Here is a 20,849-nt window from a genome sequence, read left to right as displayed (position 1 = left end):
TTGGAAGCAAAGAACAGTCTCCCTGCTGACAGCTTGACTTCAGCCAGGTGATCCTGATTTCAGACTTGTGGCCTGCAGAGGGCGCTCTGGCTGCAGAGAGGTGGGAGGTGGAGCCCATTGGGCGAGGGTGGTGGCAGAGATGGAAGGAAGGGGGACTGTGTCCTTTAGAGCCATCAGCACTGGGACTTGGGCTGAGAAAGAAGAGGGTCAGCGATGGAACTGAAACTTCTGTGTTTGATTTGGCTGTGGCACTGGAGGCCCTGTTTGCCGAGACGAGGTAGAGGTGTCCCCGGCACTGTCACAGGTATGCATGCACCCTCAGAGGCACTTGGCCGTGGTGCTGCAGGATGAGCGGTGCCCGTTGCCGTGGTCTCACCCTGGCTCCCTGTCCTGTCATCATGGTCTGTGTGTCTTGAGAGTCAGGGCAGCAGGACAGTGGGATGTTCTCCAGGGATGAGTGTGTGGAGGGGGCAGGTGCAGTGACCCACATCCACTGTCACGTGGAGCCCCGTCTCCGTGCTGGGCGCCGGCTGGGCTGTGGGCTGGCCTCTGCTGGGATGTGCAGCCAAGCCCCTTGATCAGCTGGACTGGCCTCATCTCGGGTGCCCCAGCGTCCCCGTGCTGGTGCCAGCCAGGACGGCTCAGGGACCAGTGATGGAGAGGCTTGTGGCCATGAGCCAGGGGGCTGTGTGGGTTGGCCTCCCCAGCATTTTCCTCCCGGCCCTCTGCCCGCAGGTTTTCCAGCTTGCGGCGCACCTGGTGTACTGGGGCAAGGCCATCATCATCTACCCGCTGTGTGAGAACAACGTCTACATGCTTTCTCCCAACGCCAGTGTGTGTCTGTGAGTCCCCCTGGCTGCGAGAGCCCAGGGCCCCTGAGTGGGCAGGGGAGTGGCTAGCAGGGCCGGCCAGGCGGTGCTCCCCAGGTCAGCTGGGCCCACGTTCCAGTTCTGGCCTGGTTCAGCCCTGCATGGCACCCCTAGCCTGTGCTCTTCCAGCACCTACGGGCTCCAGGAAGGGTCTGCGCCTGCCCGTACCTGGCCAGCCAGTGGGTGCTGCACGGGGCACCTGGTGGGAGGTCAGGAGCCTTGGCCTTGACTAAGGGGCTCATAGGGGCTGTGGTGTGGGGAAAGCATCTGGGTTCTGTGCTCATTGCACCCATCCTGGCCCACCCACCAGGCTGCGCCCCCTCCTGCCCACCACAGGCTCATGGTGAGGGTGCAGACGCCTGAATGGTGGGGAGGTCTGCTGAGCTCACGGACCCTCACCCCCTGTCCCCAGGTACTCTCCACTGGCTGAGCAGTTCTCACGCCAGTTTCCATCTCACGACCTGCCGTCTGTCCTCGCTAAGTTCTCCTTGCCGGTCTCCTTGTCAGAATTTAGGAACCCCCTGGCCCCTGCTGTGCAGGAGGTGAGTCTCAGGAGCTCAGGGAGCCCAGGAACCACCCACCTGCCGTCAGTCCCTGATCCCAGGCTCTCAGTGCTGCTGTGCTTTTAGCCTTGGTTTGGGGGGAGGTGCTTGCTGTGTAGGTGGTACCTGCCCTGCCAGGGTGACCAGAAGCCGTGTCCCTGGCTAGGCCGCCTGCAGACACTTGAGCATTGCAAGTCCCTCCCCCCATGGAGCCCCCCTGCCCATGGTGGGAACTTCTTAGGGTTAGAACGCAGGTAAGAGGCCCAATTGGCAGGAGATCGGTGACCTCTCCTGGGAGGACAGAGCCACTTGGTGCCCCCTTCTGGGCCTGGGGATCCCATAGTTGGGGGACGCAGAGGGGATTTTGTTTTCACTGAGTCTGGTCCCTACACTCCTACTCCCTCCCCTGCCTGCCACGGTCCAGGTGGCCACAGGGTCTGTGGGTGTAAGTCCTGGGCTCACTGATCCCCAGAATCTCCTCATCCAAGGGGTCCTGGGTCTTGGTCAGGGCGAGAGGCAGGCAGGGTGCTGGGTGTGGTGGGCTGGCCACCAGGGAAGGGTGAGACGTGTGGAGCGAACTGGTGAGTTCTGCGTTTGTGGCAGGGTTGAGTGTAGCCTGGATCCGAGAGGCTTTGCCTCCTCCCCTCCACTGCAAACCTGGGGCTCTGGGGCTCTGGGCAGGGCCAGGTGGGACAGGTGTCGGAGATGGGTCTGGGTGTTCTCAAGGCTTTGTCTTCAAAAGTAAAGTATTTGCTTTAATAAGTGCCAGGTCTGTTAGGCAAAACCAGTCCTTAAAAGCTTAAAAGGGGGCTTCCCTGGTGGCGCAGTGGTTGAGAGTCCACCTGCCGATGCAGGGGACACGGGTTCATACCCTGGTCTGGGAAGATCCCACATGCTGCGGAGCAGCTGGGCCCGTGAGCCGTGGCCGCTGAGCCTGTGCTCCGCAAAGGGAGAGGCCACAACAGTGAGAGGCCCGCGTACCGCCACAAAAAAAAAAAAAAAAAAAAAAAATGCTTAAAAGGAAACCCTTTTCCTCCTCAAGTTGTGAATGAGGAGGAGACCCTGTTGGTCCGCTCATTTAGATGCCAAGCGTGACTGTTCTGAATGCTGTCTTTCATGGCACCTTTGGTTTCCAGGAACTGTGCCAGGTCGTGCCAGCTGAATAAAAGACACACTTTGCATGTTCACCCTCTCCCCTCCCCAGCGGAAACTTCCCAATGGTCCGGATGGCGGGTGGCTTTTCTAGGCCAAGCCCGAGGGGCCCGGATGGAGCTAGTTCTGGTTCTGCTCAGTCCCAGGGTGAGGCCACCTGCCTTCCATACCTACTACTTCAGGCCCAGAACATGCTCAAGTGCTGATGAAGTCTCTTAATATAATTTTTATTTATTTAAATTGATTGATTTATTTATTTTGGCTGCGCTGGGTCTTTGTTGCGGCACGCAGGCTTAGTTGTGGTATGTAGGATCTTAGTTCCCCAACCAGGGATCGAACCCAGGCCCCCTGCATTGGGAGCAAGGAGTCTTTTTTTTTTTTTTTTTTTTTTTGCGGTATGCGGGCCTCTCACTGCTGTGGCCTCTCCCGTCGCGGAGCGACAGGCTCCGGACGCGCAGGCTCAGCAGCCACGGCCCACGGGCACAGCCGCTCCACGGCACGTGGGATCCTCCCGGACCGGGGCACGAGCCCGCGTCCCCCGCATCGGCAGGCGGACCCCCAACCACTGGACCACCAGGGAAGTCCCTCATAATTTAATTATTTTACAATCCTTTTCAATTTTCTTTGGTGTGACTGGGTCACATATGCCCCTATTTCCATGCCCGGTCAGCCAGCCCCTCCCAGCAAGGGACCCCCAGGGATGAGCAGGTGGGTGTGTGGGTCTGAGGACATGGACGCCATGTGCACACACACCCCCACTCAACGGCTGCTGGAGCACCACCTGCACAGGCTTCCCGGTCCCCGGGCAGGCTTTCAGGTTGACCCAAGGGGAGGACTTTTTTGCTGTCAGGGCAGCTGCCAGCAGCCTTTTTCCCAACAGTGTCCAGGGTCCCCACAGAGGCCAGTGGGCTGGGGAAGAGGAGGCAGAGCAGGTCCTCCGCGTTACAGGTCCTGCTCCTCAGCTCTGGGCAAGAAAGGACAGCCATGGGCAGCCCGGGCGTGTGATGGAGCAAGGGCAGGTGTGGCCCCGCTGCCTCCTCTGGATGGGATTTGGGGTTGCAGAGCGGCTGGTGGCTGGGCGCTCCCTCTCTTGAGGTGTGGGGCCTCACCCTGACCTCCGGGGTGACCTGGGGGTCATGTCTCAGGCCTGCCCATCCTGCAGACACAGCTCATCCAGATGGTGGTGTGGATGCTGCAGCGCAGGCTCCTGGTCCAGCTGCACACCTACGTTTGCCTGATGGCCTCGCCAAGTGAGGACGAGCCCCGCCCCCGGGAGGATGACGTGCCCCTCACCACCAGGGTTGGCGGCCGCAGCCTCAGCACGCCCAACGCCCTCAGCTTTGGCTCCCCAAGTAGGACCCCCTGCCCAGGGCATCTGTCTGGTGGGGGGTGAGCACCTTGGGCGCCCTTGGAAGAGGCAGGCGGCCAGGAGGCCCAGTTTGGGCGCCTCAGGGAATGACCACAGCACCTTCACAGGGCTGCACTCGAAAACGTGCACACACGGTGTCCGTGGGCAGCTGTGTCCCCGAGGACGCCACTTCGCCCAGCTGGGCAGCTCTCCCTTGGGGAGGTCCCCTCCCCCGCCTCCCTGAGGACGAGGCTCTACCTTGCTGAGTCAGGAGCAGCCTGGCCCAGCCTGGGGTCAGAGCAGACCACACCCCGTCCCTGGGAGGACTGTTGAAACCTCCATGCTCAGGGCCTGAGGAGACAGTGACTGTCATAGTCCCTCTTCGAAGGAGCTGTTTTGGCCACGGTGTGCCCCCTAAGGCAGCAGCCCCGAGCCCCAGGTCCCTGGCTTGGGGAAGACGAGGGGCTGGAAGGCTTAGGGGGAGGCACCTCCCCAGGCTAAGGCGGGGCCTTGGACATCAGGCTCAGTGCTGGACCTGCCTGCCCAGGGCTCCTGTCTTCTGAGTGGGTGGGACGGGTTGGATGACCAGGCTGGCCTTGGGGTGAGGGGCTGCTCCCCAAGGGCACAGCAGTTATTTCCTAGGTGGGCGCAGGTGACTTGTGGGGTTGGGGGCAGCCGCTCCCTGACTGTGCCCGTCCTCAGCCAGCAGTGATGACATGACCCTCACCAGCCCCAGCATGGACAACTCCAGTGCAGAGCTGCTCCCCAGTGGGGACTCGCCACTCAACAGGAGGATGACGGAGAACCTGCTGGCCAGCCTGTCCGAGCATGAACGGGCAGCCATCCTCAGCGTGCCCGCGGCACAGAACCCTGAGGACCTCCGCATGTTTGCCAGGTAGAGCAGGGGCCACATCTAGGGACAGGACAGAAAGTGTATCTCAGCTTAAATCCCGATGGCAAACAGCCCTCACTGGTTGAGGTGGCATCTCCAGTACACAGCCGTCGCTACCTGGCACCTGCATGTGGGGGGGTCTCTTCTGTACTTCCTGGGTGTTTCTTGTCACGTCTTGGGAAGCAGCAGCAAGTTCTTGTCCTCATGGGGATCGGGTGGGGCCCTTGGTCTCCACGCCATAGGTGACACAGACTTGTCACACTCAACCCTGAGTTGGGTGCACTGGGTGTATGGTGTTCTGGGAGCGTCAGGTTGTCAGGGACTGAGCCCCCAGCCGAGGTGCCCTAAGAGCCACAGCAGCATGTGTGTGGGCACTGAGGCAGGGTGACATTTCAGGGGCCACGGTGGGCAGCGGGTCCAGGGCACTGCTTGGGGCAGGGGCCTGTCTGAGGACCCCCCCCCCCCGCAACTCCCGCCAGCTCCGTAGCTGTGCTCATACCTACCCTCCACCCCCCAGGCTCCTGCACTACTTCCGCGGCCGCCACCACCTGGAGGAGATCATGTACAACGAGAACACGCGGCGCTCCCAGCTGCTTGCGCTGGTGGACAAGTTCCGCAGTGTCCTGGTGGTGACCACCCACGAGGATCCGGTCATCACTGTCTTCCAGGCCCTGCTCACCTGAGCTGGGGCACCGGAGGGAGCCTCCCCCACCCCAGGCTCCTTCCCTCCCCATGGGGCCCCTGCTCTCCACATCCTCACCCGCCTCCAGTCCTGGAACAGCCTCAGGGCCTCTGAGCTGAGAAGGTGAGGCTCGAGCTGGGAGAGCGTCCAGGACTCTTGCCTCGGAGTGAGGCTTGCATGCTGCCCACACCAACTTGGCCCGTATTTCTCTCAGAGCCCCGCTCCCCGTCCCGTGTTCCCCGGGCCTGGGCCGTCCAGAGCTTCAGGTCCGAGGGCCTGGCCTGGCCTGGCCTGTATGGCCAGCACTGGCCGCCTGCAGGCACCCTTCCCCCCAGCTTGCCGGTGCCTGGCCCAGCCCCTCCCCGCCCCCCACAGTCCTGTGTTAGCCACCAGGAGGCCATGGCCAAGCGGTCGCCCCCGTGCCACCCGAGGCACGAGGACCTGGGCTAACGGTGTCCCACAGCTGTCTTAGCTTCCCCTTGGCCGGCGGGGGTGGGGTGGGGTGGAGTGTCTGCACCGCTGCTCCCCACACACGGCTGCCTCAGGCCTGAGGAGGAAGTGCACCTGCTGGCCCCGGGTCCTCCCACAGAGACGAGCTGGCCACCGACAGGGGCTCCGGCCGAGACACAAATGACAGTTTTCTATAAACACAGCATTTATTTCATTTTTAAATAATTAAAAATCCTCATCCCGGCTGGCCTTTGCTCTGGCCTGTGTGTTCCTCTTGGCCGCTCTATCTACCACACTGACCCAGGGGCTGCCCTGCACATAGAAGCGCAGGGGCTTCAGGGCCCACTCTCCTGCATGGCCGATGCCCACTCGGGCTGCTGCCACCACAGCTGGCTCACTGGGCCCCAGGGGGCCCCGCTCCAGCCACACAGCCTCATCTGTGGCCAGGTCCCGCTGGTCGAAACTCTTGTCGATGGCCAGGGCCTGGCACAGCTTGGAGGGACCATTGCAGAGCTCAAGGTCTTTGAGGGCTCGTCCAGCAACACCTTTGCGGAGGGTGTGGCGAAGTTGCCGCATGGCCTCCAGGCCCCCCAGGGGCTCCAGCGCTCGGAGCAGGACACATGCCCCATCCCCTGTGGAAGAGATGAAGCCTCCCAGGTTGTCGCCCCACTACCCAAGGCCCGACCAAAGCTTTGGGGGTGACACCTGTGCTCACTCACCATCCAGACCCTCTGCCTGCCTCCCCCTCACGCACACCTGCACCCACAAGGCACCTGTGCCTCCTATGGGCACCAGCTGGGGAGGCATGGAGCTCCCTAGCTCCCTCTGTGAGGTCAGCAAAGAAAACCCTAGGGTCCCCCAACCACCCCCACCCCCCCGCCACTGGCTGTTGGGGAAGCCGGAAGCCTGGCTTGGAGCAGCCACCAGTGTGCACAGGACGCAGGTGAGCCCCACCCTAGGATCCAGTGTGGAAACTGACAGAGCAGGAATAGCCCCCCACCTCCGTGGGGTCCCCTCCCCAACCAGTTCAGGCCGCTTGTGGGACGGCAAGCAGACACCCAGGCCCAGGGATTCCCTCGAGAAGACACCTCTGTCCAGACCCCCTTGGATTCCTGGCTGGGGACAGTGATTACCCCCTGCGCCCTGGACAGAGGCGCCCTGACCCTGCAGCAAGGCCACAGTCCTGGGACACCTGCTCCCCTGACTCTCAGCCCACCCACTAGCTGGGAGTCTGAGGGGCTCAGCCTGAGGCGTGGCCAGGCCAGTCCCTCTCTCAGGCCTCAGCCGCACAGGCCTTCCCATCAGCACCCAGGAGCTGGCCTCCTGCACAGCCAGCAAGTGTGGGGGTGTGTGCGACCAGATGTCCCTTAACCAGCCAGCTTTCAAAGCACTTCAGGATGTGCCCAAGGGCACCTAAAGCCTTGAGTTTTAGTCCCTCTGTGATTCCCGGGTAGCTCCCCTCACTGGCCTCAAAGCTCTCTCTGGTTCCATCCTGAACGTAGTGGGTACCACCTGCAGCATGTGTGTGGGCACTGAGGCAGGGTGACATTTCAGGGGCCACGGTGAGCAGCGGGTCCAGGGCACTGCTTGGGGCAGGGGCCTGTCTGAGGACCCCCCCCCCGCAACTCCCGCCAGCTCCGTAGCTGTGCTCATACCTACCCTCCACCCCCCAGGCTCCTGCACTACTTCCGCGGCCGCCACCACCTGGAGGAGATCATGTACAACGAGAACACGCGGCGCTCCCAGCTGCTTGCGCTGGTGGACAAGTTCCGCAGTGTCCTGGTGGTGACCACCCACGAGGATCCGGTCATCACTGTCTTCCAGGCCCTGCTCACCTGAGCTGGGGCACCGGAGGGAGCCTCCCCCACCCCAGGCTCCTTCCCTCCCCATGGGGCCCCTGCTCTCCACATCCTCACCCGCCTCCAGTCCTGGAACAGCCTCAGGGCCTCTGAGCTGAGAAGGTGAGGCTCCAGCTGGGAGAGCGTCCAGGACTCTTGCCTCGGAGTGAGGCTTGCATGCTGCCCACACCAACTTGGCCCGTATTTCTCTCAGAGCCCCGCTCCCCGTCCCGTGTTCCCCGGGCCTGGGCCGTCCAGAGCTTCAGGTCCGAGGGCCTGGCCTGGCCTGGCCTGTATGGCCAGCACTGGCCGCCTGCAGGCACCCTTCCCCCCAGCTTGCCGGTGCCTGGCCCAGCCCCTCCCCGCCCCCCACAGTCCTGTGTTAGCCACCAGGAGGCCATGGCCAAGCGGTCGCCCCCGTGCCACCCGAGGCACGAGGACCTGGGCTAACGGTGTCCCACAGCTGTCTTAGCTTCCCCTTGGCCGGCGGGGGTGGGGTGGGGTGGAGTGTCTGCACCGCTGCTCCCCACACACGGCTGCCTCAGGCCTGAGGAGGAAGTGCACCTGCTGGCCCCGGGTCCTCCCACAGAGACGAGCTGGCCACCGACAGGGGCTCCGGCCGAGACACAAATGACAGTTTTCTATAAACACAGCATTTATTTCATTTTTAAATAATTAAAAATCCTCATCCCGGCTGGCCTTTGCTCTGGCCTGTGTGTTCCTCTTGGCCGCTCTATCTACCACACTGACCCAGGGGCTGCCCTGCACATAGAAGCGCAGGGGCTTCAGGGCCCACTCTCCTGCATGGCCGATGCCCACTCGGGCTGCTGCCACCACAGCTGGCTCACTGGGCCCCAGGGGGCCCCGCTCCAGCCACACAGCCTCATCTGTGGCCAGGTCCCGCTGGTCGAAACTCTTGTCGATGGCCAGGGCCTGGCACAGCTTGGAGGGACCATTGCAGAGCTCAAGGTCTTTGAGGGCTCGTCCAGCAACACCTTTGCGGAGGGTGTGGCGAAGCTGCCGCATGGCCTCCAGGCCCCCCAGGGGCTCCAGCGCTCGGAGCAGGACACATGCCCCATCCCCTGTGGAAGAGATGAAGCCTCCCAGGTTGTCGCCCCACTACCCAAGGCCCGACCAAAGCTTTGGGGGTGACACCTGTGCTCACTCACCATCCAGACCCTCTGCCTGCCTCCCCCTCACGCACACCTGCACCCACAAGGCACCTGTGCCTCCTATGGGCACCAGCTGGGGAGGCATGGAGCTCCCTAGCTCCCTCTGTGAGGTCAGCAAAGAAAACCCTAGGGTCCCCCAACCACCCCCACCCCCCCGCCACTGGCTGTTGGGGAAGCCGGAAGCCTGGCTTGGAGCAGCCACCAGTGTGCACAGGACGCAGGTGAGCCCCACCCTAGGATCCAGTGTGGAAACTGACAGAGCAGGAATAGCCCCCCACCTCCGTGGGGTCCCCTCCCCAACCAGTTCAGGCCGCTTGTGGGACGGCAAGCAGACACCCAGGCCCAGGGATTCCCTCGAGAAGACACCTCTGTCCAGACCCCCTTGGATTCCTGGCTGGGGACAGTGATTACCCCCTGCGCCCTGGACAGAGGCGCCCTGACCCTCCAGCAAGGCCACAGTCCTGGGACACCTGCTCCCCTGACTCTCAGCCCACCCACTAGCTGGGAGTCTGAGGGGCTCAGCCTGAGGCGTGGCCAGGCCAGTCCCTCTCTCAGGCCTCAGCCGCACAGGCCTTCCCATCAGCACCCAGGAGCTGGCCTCCTGCACAGCCAGCAAGTGTGGGGGTGTGTGCGACCAGATGTCCCTTAACCAGCCAGCTTTCAAAGCACTTCAGGATGTGCCCAAGGGCACCTAAAGCCTTGAGTTTTAGTCCCTCTGTGATTCCCGGGTAGCTCCCCTCACTGGCCTCAAAGCTCTCTCTGGTTCCATCCTGAACGTAGTGGGTACCACCTGCAGCATGTGTGTGGGCACTGAGGCAGGGTGACATTTCAGGGGCCACGGTGAGCAGCGGGTCCAGGGCACTGCTTGGGGCAGGGGCCTGTCTGAGGACCCCCCCCCCGCAACTCCCGCCAGCTCCGTAGCTGTGCTCATACCTACCCTCCACCCCCCAGGCTCCTGCACTACTTCCGCGGCCGCCACCACCTGGAGGAGATCATGTACAACGAGAACACGCGGCGCTCCCAGCTGCTTGCGCTGGTGGACAAGTTCCGCAGTGTCCTGGTGGTGACCACCCACGAGGATCCGGTCATCACTGTCTTCCAGGCCCTGCTCACCTGAGCTGGGGCACCGGAGGGAGCCTCCCCCACCCCAGGCTCCTTCCCTCCCCATGGGGCCCCTGCTCTCCACATCCTCACCCGCCTCCAGTCCTGGAACAGCCTCAGGGCCTCTGAGCTGAGAAGGTGAGGCTCCAGCTGGGAGAGCGTCCAGGACTCTTGCCTCGGAGTGAGGCTTGCATGCTGCCCACACCAACTTGGCCCGTATTTCTCTCAGAGCCCCGCTCCCCGTCCCGTGTTCCCCGGGCCTGGGCCGTCCAGAGCTTCAGGTCCGAGGGCCTGGCCTGGCCTGGCCTGTATGGCCAGCACTGGCCGCCTGCAGGCACCCTTCCCCCCAGCTTGCCGGTGCCTGGCCCAGCCCCTCCCCGCCCCCCACAGTCCTGTGTTAGCCACCAGGAGGCCATGGCCAAGCGGTCGCCCCCGTGCCACCCGAGGCACGAGGACCTGGGCTAACGGTGTCCCACAGCTGTCTTAGCTTCCCCTTGGCCGGCGGGGGTGGGGTGGGGTGGAGTGTCTGCACCGCTGCTCCCCACACACGGCTGCCTCAGGCCTGAGGAGGAAGTGCACCTGCTGGCCCCGGGTCCTCCCACAGAGACGAGCTGGCCACCGACAGGGGCTCCGGCCGAGACACAAATGACAGTTTTCTATAAACACAGCATTTATTTCATTTTTAAATAATTAAAAATCCTCATCCCGGCTGGCCTTTGCTCTGGCCTGTGTGTTCCTCTTGGCCGCTCTATCTACCACACTGACCCAGGGGCTGCCCTGCACATAGAAGCGCAGGGGCTTCAGGGCCCACTCTCCTGCATGGCCGATGCCCACTCGGGCTGCTGCCACCACAGCTGGCTCACTGGGCCCCAGGGGGCCCCGCTCCAGCCACACAGCCTCATCTGTGGCCAGGTCCCGCTGGTCGAAACTCTTGTCGATGGCCAGGGCCTGGCACAGCTTGGAGGGACCATTGCAGAGCTCAAGGTCTTTGAGGGCTCGTCCAGCAACACCTTTGCGGAGGGTGTGGCGAAGCTGCCGCATGGCCTCCAGGCCCCCCAGGGGCTCCAGCGCTCGGAGCAGGACACATGCCCCATCCCCTGTGGAAGAGATGAAGCCTCCCAGGTTGTCGCCCCACTACCCAAGGCCCGACCAAAGCTTTGGGGGTGACACCTGTGCTCACTCACCATCCAGACCCTCTGCCTGCCTCCCCCTCACGCACACCTGCACCCACAAGGCACCTGTGCCTCCTATGGGCACCAGCTGGGGAGGCATGGAGCTCCCTAGCTCCCTCTGTGAGGTCAGCAAAGAAAACCCTAGGGTCCCCCAACCCCCCCCCCCCCCCCCCCCCGGGCGGTTGGGGAAGCCGGAAGCCTGGCTTGGAGCAGCCACCAGTGTGCACAGGACGCAGGTGAGCCCCACCCTAGGATCCAGTGTGGAAACTGACAGAGCAGGAATAGCCCCCCACCTCCGTGGGGTCCCCTCCCCAACCAGTTCAGGCCACTTGTGGGACGGCAAGCAGACACCCAGGCCCAGGGATTCCCTCGAGAAGACACCTCTGTCCAGACCCCCTTGGATTCCTGGCTGGGGACAGTGATTACCCCCTGCGCCCTGGACAGAGGCGCCCTGACCCTCCAGCAAGGCCACAGTCCTGGGACACCTGCTCCCCTGACTCTCAGCCCACCCACTAGCTGGGAGTCTGAGGGGCTCAGCCTGAGGCGTGGCCAGGCCAGTCCCTCTCTCAGGCCTCAGCCGCACAGGCCTTCCCATCAGCACCCAGGAGCTGGCCTCCTGCACAGCCAGCAAGTGTGGGGGTGTGTGCGACCAGATGTCCCTTAACCAGCCAGCTTTCAAAGCACTTCAGGATGTGCCCAAGGGCACCTAAAGCCTTGAGTTTTAGTCCCTCTGTGATTCCCGGGTAGCTCCCCTCACTGGCCTCAAAGCTCTCTCTGGTTCCATCCTGAACGTAGTGGGTACCACCTGCAGACAGGTCTGGAGGAGTAGCTGACCCCTCCCTCTCCTGGGATGCACCTGAGTCCAGACTCCTGACGAACAGAACACCCCTACCTCATCGCACCAGGCCTCCCCATCATCCCCCCGCCAAACCCGTCTGCCTGCACCAACCGCGCAGCCCCAAGTCCCGGTCTCTGCACGGCCTCCACCCCACAGGCAAGGACTGTCTCAGCTGCCCCTCTCCCTCACTCCACCTGGATGACCCTTGGCCCTGTCTGTACCCATGTGGTTTTCAGCTCCCCTAACCTCGACATTCCTGGGGCATCCTGGTCACGTAACGAGAAAGTAACACACCACCTCCCACATCTGCTCTGTCCACTGTACCCGCAGAAACTTGGGCTCCTCCCTTTCCTCACTGACTGCAGCCCCTTGTCCAAGTGCAGTCTCCTCTCACGTGAGGGGTTGGTTCTAACGCCAAAGAAAAGCTCAGCGACCGGAATAAGCTCTGTGCCTGATAACAGGGCCCTCAGGGGCAGTCCCTGTCACTCAGTTTCACACAGCACCTGCCTTCTGCTGGGCACAGGGCCAGTCGTGGATTCCCTGTGTCCTCTGGCCCTGTGGCTCTGGCATCAAGCATCCCCAGCTGTCTATTCTGGGCAATCACAACTCACACGTTACTGGAATCCTTCCACGTGTGTGACCGGCAGCCCCTTATTGTCCTCGAGCCTTCATTCATCTTGCGTCGGCAACGGGAGGCTTGGCAGATGGACGCTAGGACTGGCTAGCCAGAGTGGGCTGGGCAGACCACCCCCCCACCCCCCACCCCACCCGCCGCTGCTGGTCAGCAGCGGCTCTGGCAAGACGGTGCTGGGCACTTCCTTCCCAGCACAGACCACTCAGAAAACACAGCTGCCTACCCACGAAAGACCCAGTGGGTCCCCCAAGGTGCGTGGACCCTCCCGGGAGCTTTAGACCAGCATCTCTCCCATCGGCACCATTGACCTTTGGGGCCATGATTCTGTGGAGTTGGCCATCCTGTGCATTGTGAACTGCTGAGCATCCTCCCTGGCCTCCACCCACTAGAGGCCAGGAGCATCCCCACAGATGTGATGACCAAAAATGTCTCCAGACATTGCCTAATGTTCCCCAGAGCGGCAGTATCATCCCCAGTTGAGAACAACTGACCCAGACCCCATAACTGGCCGCCTGGCGAGGCTCCTGCCTGAGCCCAGCTCACCCCAAATCGATCTCACTCGTTTCCCCACATCAGCCCCTCCCGAGTCCTCTCTGGGCCGGCAGTGACGCCAGCACTGAGCTCTGGGGCCAGCGGTGGGCTCGTGAACCCATGTGCTCTGTGTTCAAGTCAACCCATGACCTCTATTCTGTGGGGCCCCTGGCACCTCTAACCACCATCCGTGCAGCCAAAGTTCCTGAAACCCTCGCCTAGCCTAGCAAGGGAAGCCCCTGCTCAATCACCTAGCCAACCCGGTCCTCCCGGGGTCTGCCAGCTGAGGGGGCTCTGCCCAGGCCTCCTGCTTCCCCAAGCCCCAGCACCGCTCACCTTGGCTGGAGACATTCATGCAGAAGTACATGCCATAGATGAGGTACACATACAGCGTCCCTGGCTTCATGAACATGCCGCGGTTGCGGGGGGTCTGCCGGCCGCCCCTCGAATGGGCAGCTTCATCCTCTGGCCCCAAGTATGCCTCAGTCTCCACGATGCGGCCACGGAGCTCTGTGCCATCATCCAGCCGTCGGACCAAGACCTGCTCAGCGTAGGAAGGAGCCGGGTTCGCTCCTCCCTGACAGTCCACAGCCTGGACTCATCTCTCCAGCTCAGGGTGTACAGGTACAGGACACCCAGGTACAGCTGGCTCTTCCCCACCATCCCCTCCATCCTGCTGGACCACTGGACCACAGGCCCTGCTCACCAAGTGTCCTGTCCACAAGGTGCAGCCATCTCAGGCCGACCAGGGCTGGGCTGGGCACCAGCACTACTGAATTCTCACACTTCCTCTCAGCAGGGTCCCCTTGGACTTAAAGCTTAGCCTGGGGCCGAGCAGTGTGAAGGGCACACTGGGATTCCAGAGCCTGTGGAGCCCCCTCCCCCTGGACTAACTGCAAAGGACCGTCACATTCAGCCCCTACCCAGCCAACTCTGAAAGCAGCAGGACCAGCTGCCCAGCAGTGCCCCAGGCCTGGCCCACAGCCCTGGCGGTAACGAGCTCCACAAGGAGTGGGTCAGCGCAGGCAGCAGGCCACGAAGGCAAGCCTGGCGACGGTTGCCTCGGACAGCACCCTGGGCAGGGTGGGTACGGGAGGGGACAGAGGGCCCAGCCGAGGACAGGGCAGGGGACAGTTGTCAGGGGCTGTCCCCAGAGGGGTGGGTGCTCTCAGGCCAGCAGAGCACCTAGGAGAACAGAGTAGGCCACAGGAGAGCCAGGCAGGGCCTGCGGAGCGCTGAGTACCCCGGGAGCTGAGTCCTCCCCCGCCTGGAGCCCCTCTGCCCTTCGCCACGCATCACCATGGTACGGTTCCAGGAATGGCCAGCAGTCATGCCCAGTGTCCGGAGCCCCAGGTCTGACTCAACCAGGGTTCACAGTGGAGTTTCAGGGGCCAGCCACCTCACCAGGCCTGTCCCTAGCACCTGCCTTGTCCTTAGGCCAGAGCCTCAGGCAAGTTGGATGGCCAGGCCACCATGCCTTAGCCCACGGAGCTCAATGTGTCTGCGGCCAGGGTCAGTGTCGTGGGGGCAGGGAGGGGCGTGCTGGAGGCCGGACTCGGGGGTAAGGGTTAGAGGAGGCCTTCCTGGAGACAAAGCCCACAAATCCCTATATGTGTGCACAGGTGGGCTTGGCCAGAGCACCTCAGGTGAGGCCTCCCCCCCATCTTCCCAGGAGATGAGAGGGAGCATTCCCTGTCAGCCTGACACCTCCATGGGGCGTGGGGAGGAGCCTCCCACAGCCCTTTCTTCACTGTCTTCTTTCCTGTCCTGAATTTCACTGATATCATTTCCAGATAGCAGATGGTGGTTGCCCCTCACCCCCGTTATACACATCTCCTCCTTGCTGGTGGAGGGTCCCGAGAGAGGCAAGACCCTCCTCAGCCGAGAGGGTGACACAAGAGTGGTCTGGGTTGTCATGGCAACTCATTGCTCCTTGCAGTGACCTGCTTAAGGATGAGTGCATGACCAAGGCTGGTCAAGAGGTCTGTGAGGACGTCCACTGAGGGGTAATGAAAAAGGCTCTCCTCCCTAACCAAAGGCACATACAGGGTGAGACTCTCCCTTCTCTGCTGGACATCACCCTGTCTACCCTCGGGCTCAAACAGGCATGATGCGAGCCTAGGGGAGCCTAGGGGGAGACTGTGACACACTGAGGCCCTTGGGCCCTCTACCCGATGCTGGGCCCACCTGCCTCATGTGCCCTTTTACATGAGATCATAACCTCTCCTGACTTAAGGTGCTTTTACAAGGACCTTCTGGCCCTTGCAGCTGAAAGCATCCTCATGTAACAGACTCTGGTCGCTTCTCAATGAGGCCACACTTTAGGTCACACTCCACTAGCTCACATTTTAGGATCTGTTCCTGGCACCAATTTTCTATTAGCCACAGAAACTGACTCTCCTTGGCCATTTTAACCTAAAAGTAGGCTCACTAAAGGACACAGGGTAGCCATGGAACCTCCAGGAGGACCAGCAAGCCAGGCCTAGCCAGATGGTACTCCAGATGGATGTGGCCAAAACTCTGCAGCTGAGGCACATGCCATGTACACACAACATGGTGACGGGCTCCACCCCCAAGGGCCCTGGGCGGTCCTGCTTCCCACCCCAGAACTTGGAGCTGCAGGGGCTGCTGGGAAGCCAGCTCTGGCACTGTGAGCCCCTGTGGGGAGAAGGAGGCTGTCCTTCATCAAGACAACCCTGATGCTGGGCAGCCCGTAGGCCATGGCCTCAGCTGCCATGTGTCTAAAGCTGCTACACACATAGACAAGCTCCAGCAGGGGCACTGACTGTGTCAGGGGATGGGGCAGGCAAAAGCAGCCCCTCACAGACAGGGGGGCCAGCACTGACCGTGGTCCTTATAAGAAACCTGCCCTGAGGGCAATCCCAGGTGGACCAGGGGTAATGCTCCCACAGCCCCAGGGGGAAGGCTAATGTTGTAGCTGCCCCGTCCTCACTGCCCAGAGCAGGCAGGCGCCCCTAAAAACCTCGGCATTCTTCCCAGCTGACCCTGGACCCAGAGGCTGCCCCAGATGACTGAGGTGAAGCTACCCAAGAGCAAATGTGGGCAAAGCGGCTGACTGCACGTGGCCACGCAGGGCCAAGTCAGGGACGTGAGCCCAGCGGGGAGAGGGCTGGGGCCCACAGACGCTGCACGGTGATGACCCTTCAGCAGAGGCCACGCTGCTACATTTCCATTACCTGTCCCAGAAATGCCCGTGCCAGGGAGACTGCGGGCTGGTCGAAAAACTCTGATCCCAGGCGAGCAGGGCGGCCCTTTAGGCTTGAGAAATAGATGCTGCGCTGGGGGCCGAGGGTCGTGGGTGGCTCCAAGCGGGGCTCCTTGGGGTAAGATGTCCGGGTCCCATCTGGCGGGCTCTGATGCCGCTTGGCCTCCAACAGTCGCTGCTTTTTTTGCCCCATTCTTCAGGAAAGCTGAAACGGGAAAGGACAAGATAAAGGGTCTGAAGAGGAGAGAACAGATGGTTGTGCAGTGAACTCAGGAGCTCAAGGACTCATTCAACTGCCTGCCTGTCTCCTCATATGCAAAAAGAGGGCAACCAGCCTGTGCAAACAGAATGCCATACTTGAGCCATACCTGGCATGCTCAGCCCTGCGCTGGGACCCAGGAAGACTTGGGAAATGACGGCACGTGAAGGCAGGCTGGTGGCAGCAGTGACTGGTAGCCATTCTGCTGCATGTGCCATCCACAAGCAGGAGTGGCAAAGGGCTGCAGGGCCTGGGGAGGGGACAGTGACACCCAAGCCTGGGACAGGAGGGCTGCTGCCCTCTGACTGCCACTCATCACGTAGTCTCCAAATGAACTTCTGAGCTTCTTTCTGGAACCCTTCCCTTTGCACCTGCCCCTAACCAGGAATTTTAAAACAGCTGTGACCTCAGTGGGGCCTGGCCGAGGAACGGATTGTGGGTCACTGTGTCATCCACACCCCTCCCCAATGCTGGCAGGGCTCCCACTGTGCCAGACCCCTCCTAGAATGGCCCAGAAGGCCTGACACACGCACATGGGTGAGCACCAGGCAGACTGTCTACTTGGCCCCATCCCAAGCGCTCAGGGTATGACCCCCAATGAGTCCCCAGCTGTCCTCTGTCTCATGACCCAGGATGTCAGAATAAGGATAAGTGAGGCAAAAGTGAGGTGTGAGGAATGAGGAGGATCTGCCAAGACCGGCACACTGCCTGCCTCCCACCTGCTGCCACAGGGCCTGGAAAACCTGACCACACACCCTTGGCCGTTCGGGGACCAGCTGCTCTCCAAGGAAAGGAGCAGCAGGTGAGCACTGGGGCCTGGAAACACCCTCCTTAGGGGCTGATTCCCATACCTCCCTGGCATGTGACAGACCCGTTATTTTTAGCGTTAAGTGCTGACATTCTATGTTGTCCGGAGCCGCCAGCCTGCTGAGAATGGATGTTGATATGACCCTGTCTGCAGCCGGGCGCATTTGCCAACACCCACCACAGGCTGACTCCAGGACGCTGCAGCCCGTTCTCCGCCCAGGTTTGGCCCCCGGCCTGCCCCGAGGCTCTGGGGTGGCGCTGGGTCTCTGCCCTGACCCACCCTGGGCAGTGGGGGTCGGCTCATGCAGATGCCCTGGGACTGAGGCTCAGAGAGGCCTTGTCTCCCCCTCTGCAGACCTAGGATTTGAACCTGCCTCAGAACCTCAGACTGAAGAGTGGGGTGACCCTGCCGTTGCACCCAAGAGTGACCACTGCCCCAGAAAGTGACCTAGGGTGTCTGTGCCTCTGTATCATCTGCAGAAAAGGAACCAACATTGTCATACAAGATGGTTCTGAGAATAAAATGAGAAGCTGGGTAAGCACTTGTCTGGGTACAGCGAGCGCTCACCAATGTTAGGAAGAAACGCAAAACCTGGGGACAAGGGTCACTTCCCAGGCTGGGCCCAGCCAGTGGTGGGCAGAAAACAGCAGCCTGGATGGGGGCACCCAAGGGACCCGCCAGCCCTCCATCAAAACCTGGGCAAACAGTGGGTTAGTAAATAAAGGAAGAGCATTTATCCGTGTGGGACAGACACTGAAGGGAGGAGTGTGGGGAAGTGGCCCCTCGAGGCAACCCTATGGTCATTTCTGCGGCAGACGAGCTCGGGGCAGGCGGCGTTTGGGCCAGGCTGAGCGCCCAGCACGTAAGCAAGAAACCGGTGGCGGGCGCTCCTCTCAGACCTCACTGGCGACCTTGGGCAGGGCCTCGGCTTTGTTTCTGGCAAATGGAGCATCCGAGCCGGCCCAACCCCGCCGTCAGGCGCTCGTCTGGGAACTGCAGACGCCTACGGGCGGCCCATGCGCACATTACTGGCTCCCACTCAGGGCTCACTGCGGTGGCGGTGCGACTCCGGGGGGTCCGCCCCCGAGCCAGTCCTTCGGCCGTGCGTCCGGCGAGGAGCACGCTCACCTGGGCGCGCACTCACCTGGGCCCCGCGGCGCGCGGGCGACCGGCAGTTCCGTCAGGGCTCTCGAAACTTGTACCAGCCGGCGCTGAGCCCAGCCCGGCGCGGAACACACCCCACCGCCCACCCGGAAGCGCCGCCGGGTCCGGGGCTGGAGCCGGCGCCTGCGCGGAGAAGGACGGAAGCCCGGCGGGGGAGGGGGCGGGCGCAGGCGCGGATCCGCCCCGGGGGTGGGGCCGGGCTAGCGATCGGAGTTCCCCGCTGCAGCCCCTGCCCCGCGCCCTACCTCCCATCCGGGACAAAGGCCCGGGGCTGCTGGGACAGTTGTGGTGTGAGGAGGGGGAGCAGGCAGCTGGGGTGGAGGGAAGCCCTCCGCCCCCCGCCCCACTTGCACCCTGGTCCCGCCGCAGCCGCAGCGCTTACTCCACCTGGTGACCTCCAGCTGGTGGTCAGACCACCAAGAAAGAGGCTTGGTCCCTGTGAACCTTGACTGGGCCCTAGAGGGGCCCCGGCTGGGGGTGTAGTGGTTTGGGGGTGCCCCAGACGGTTCGGTGGGGTGCACGTGGAGTGTGCGTGAGGGAGGTGGTGTCGGAGCCCCTGGTCCTTGGGACTGCGGAGGGGCATTACTTGCTCCATACCTGCGGAGCATTTGGGTGGAGGGGACAGATAGGGCGGGGGAGTGGGCCAGGAAGACTTTGTCCTGGAAGTGGACCCAGGCCTTTCTGGAAGCACCACCACTCCCATCACAATATGGATGGGTCCTGGGATTCTGTGTCTGCAGTGGGGCCCCCACCTTTCCCACCACGGAAGGATGCTGAGAGGAGCCCGCCCAAGTCCAGGGGTGGGCCTGCTGGAGCATGGCCAGCCTCCTGAAGAGGCTGAGGCGAGCAGGAGGGCTGTGGGAACCCAGGAACACCCCTCCTGCAGGGCAGTGGCTGGGGGCAGTGTGAGGTATGCCACTGCCCTTTGGGGCAGCAGAGGGAACGCCCCTGCCCTGGACCATGTCCTGAGCTGTCTGACTTGTGTCACCCTGGCCCTGTGAAGGGTACCCGTGGGGCCTTGGAGAACAGTTGGGCAAAGGATGGTGTGTGGGGCGGGGGGGGAGATGCTGGACGGGCCACGTGACTGGGGCCCTGGGATGAGCGAGTGTGGCACCTGGTCTCAGGGCAAGTCCAGCTGGGGGAACCCTGGTCTCCAACTCCTCCTCCTCCTCCTTGGACCAGCCCAGGAGCTCAACTCCAGCCCAGGCCCAGGCCCAGCTGTACTCCCCGCTCCGCCCAGGGCCCCAACCAGGACTTCCTGCGGAGGGAGGGGCAGCAGCCTTTCAGCTCCTGCCGGAAGCCACCCAGCTGTCTGCGGCACTTTGTGCCGCTTCCTTCCGGGGGTGGGCGGTGTGTCGTCAATGAGTGCTTGTGAGGCGGGCCTGGATGTGACTCCCACCCCTTTCTTTCCTCCTTACCCGCTGCAGCCATTCTGCCCGAACAATGACTCCCCCTCCTGCCTTCCTGTGTGCCCAGCCTCCCTCCCCTCCTCCCTTCCCCCTCTCCCTGCTCTGGGAGGGAAACTGAGGCTACAGTTGGGCCAGTCCCCCTGGTGGGGGCAGGGGCAGGGTGGGTGCGGTTTTGTATTCATTTTCATTTAGATTTCACAAATAGTGCATGGTCCTTGTAGAAATCATGGGGAGTCCACGCATTCCCAGAGGGACATCTTTTTCCCAACTTGAAGATGAGGAAAGAGAGGCTTGGAGGACAGCCCAGGAGGAGGACGCAGGGCTGGAGCCAGCAACCCCTTCTCCAGATGTTCCAGCCTGAGTGCAGGGCCTTGCACAACCTCTGCCCCCCTTCCCCCCACCCCACCCCCACTTCCTGGTTTGTGGTCTGAGGCTCCACCACAGGCTGGAAGTGGTGGGCTGAGCATTCCCACTGTGGCCTACAGGGCAGGCAGGCTGGGGGTAAGAAGGTGGTCTCCGTGGGAGGAGGGGCCTGGGGCCTTCTTATCCCCAGAGTGCCCTGCTTCTGGGCTGGGAGAGGCCCTTTGGAGGATGTCCATGGAGGATGAAGGTGAGGACACCCTCAATGCTTTGAAAGGGGCCAGTACTGGGGTGAGTTGCTCTGTGCCCTGCCAGGCCAGCCATGGCCTCTGGAGGAGCCATCAGACCCTGGAGCCTTGAGAGAAAGGACAGCGGCTCCACCAGCCACAGAGGCCAGCACTG

The 20,849-nt window shown here is 62.4% G+C and overlaps 5 protein-coding genes across 12 annotated transcripts in view; 2 read left to right on the top strand and 3 right to left on the bottom strand.

The window, feature by feature from the left end:
• Positions 1-6,188, top strand: part of NPRL3 (NPR3 like, GATOR1 complex subunit) — a 35,528-nt gene extending 29,340 nt beyond the window's left edge. For 2 of the 5 annotated variants that reach the window (XM_032604962.1, XM_032604963.1), the window contains 6 exons: positions 736-842; positions 1,282-1,411; positions 3,444-3,582; positions 3,709-3,915; positions 4,614-4,806; positions 5,321-6,188. In XM_032604962.1, the coding sequence (XP_032460853.1) occupies positions 736-842; positions 1,282-1,411; positions 3,444-3,582; positions 3,709-3,915; positions 4,614-4,806; positions 5,321-5,486 (942 nt within the window). In that variant the 3' untranslated portion in view covers positions 5,487-6,188. The remainder of the gene's footprint in view (positions 1-735; positions 843-1,281; positions 1,412-3,443; positions 3,583-3,708; positions 3,916-4,613; positions 4,807-5,320) is intronic. The other 3 variants (XM_032604964.1, XM_032604966.1, XM_032604965.1) reach the window with 2 other exon arrangements.
• Positions 6,134-7,546, bottom strand: LOC116739972 (DNA-3-methyladenine glycosylase-like). The gene has a single exon (XM_032604976.1). It carries the CDS (start codon positions 6,509-6,511, stop codon positions 6,161-6,163), a length of 351 nt encoding a protein of 116 aa, XP_032460867.1. The 5' UTR covers positions 6,512-7,546; the 3' UTR covers positions 6,134-6,160.
• A 348-nt stretch (positions 7,547-7,894) lies between these two features.
• Positions 7,895-9,030, bottom strand: LOC116740444 (DNA-3-methyladenine glycosylase-like). Its single transcript, XM_032606090.1, has 2 exons — positions 8,974-9,030; positions 7,895-8,892 (listed from the first exon to the last, which is right to left on the bottom strand). Exons 1-2 carry the CDS (start codon positions 9,028-9,030, stop codon positions 8,449-8,451), a joined length of 501 nt encoding a protein of 166 aa, XP_032461981.1. The 3' UTR covers positions 7,895-8,448.
• An 869-nt stretch (positions 9,031-9,899) lies between these two features.
• The window catches only part of MPG (N-methylpurine DNA glycosylase), a 13,786-nt gene continuing 2,836 nt past the window's right edge, over positions 9,900-20,849 (bottom strand). Inside the window, exons 1-4 of one of the 3 annotated variants that reach the window (XM_032604967.1) lie at positions 18,659-18,820; positions 16,419-16,652; positions 13,558-13,798; positions 9,900-11,143 (exon numbers count right to left, since the gene is read on the bottom strand). In XM_032604967.1, coding sequence (XP_032460858.1) covers positions 10,737-11,143; positions 13,558-13,798; positions 16,419-16,640 — 870 coding nt within the window. In that variant the 5' untranslated portion in view covers positions 16,641-16,652; positions 18,659-18,820 and the 3' untranslated portion in view covers positions 9,900-10,736. Of the gene's footprint in view, positions 11,144-13,557; positions 13,799-16,418; positions 16,653-18,658; positions 18,821-20,849 lie in introns of those variants that run through there. The other 2 variants (XM_032604969.1, XM_032604968.1) reach the window with 2 other exon arrangements.
• Positions 20,621-20,849, top strand: part of RHBDF1 (rhomboid 5 homolog 1) — a 19,195-nt gene continuing 18,966 nt past the window's right edge. Inside the window, exon 1 of one of the 2 annotated variants that reach the window (XM_032604957.1) lies at positions 20,621-20,697. In XM_032604957.1, the coding sequence (XP_032460848.1) occupies positions 20,692-20,697 (6 nt within the window). In that variant the 5' untranslated portion in view covers positions 20,621-20,691. The remainder of the gene's footprint in view (positions 20,698-20,849) is intronic. The other variant, XM_032604959.1, reaches the window with a different exon arrangement.

This window comes from Phocoena sinus, chromosome 15, assembly GCF_008692025.1.
Source record: "Phocoena sinus isolate mPhoSin1 chromosome 15, mPhoSin1.pri, whole genome shotgun sequence".
NCBI classification, from domain to species: domain Eukaryota; kingdom Metazoa; phylum Chordata; class Mammalia; order Artiodactyla; family Phocoenidae; genus Phocoena; species Phocoena sinus.
Note: the sequence above shows the minus strand (reverse complement) of the source record. Positions and strands in the feature narration are given on the sequence as shown.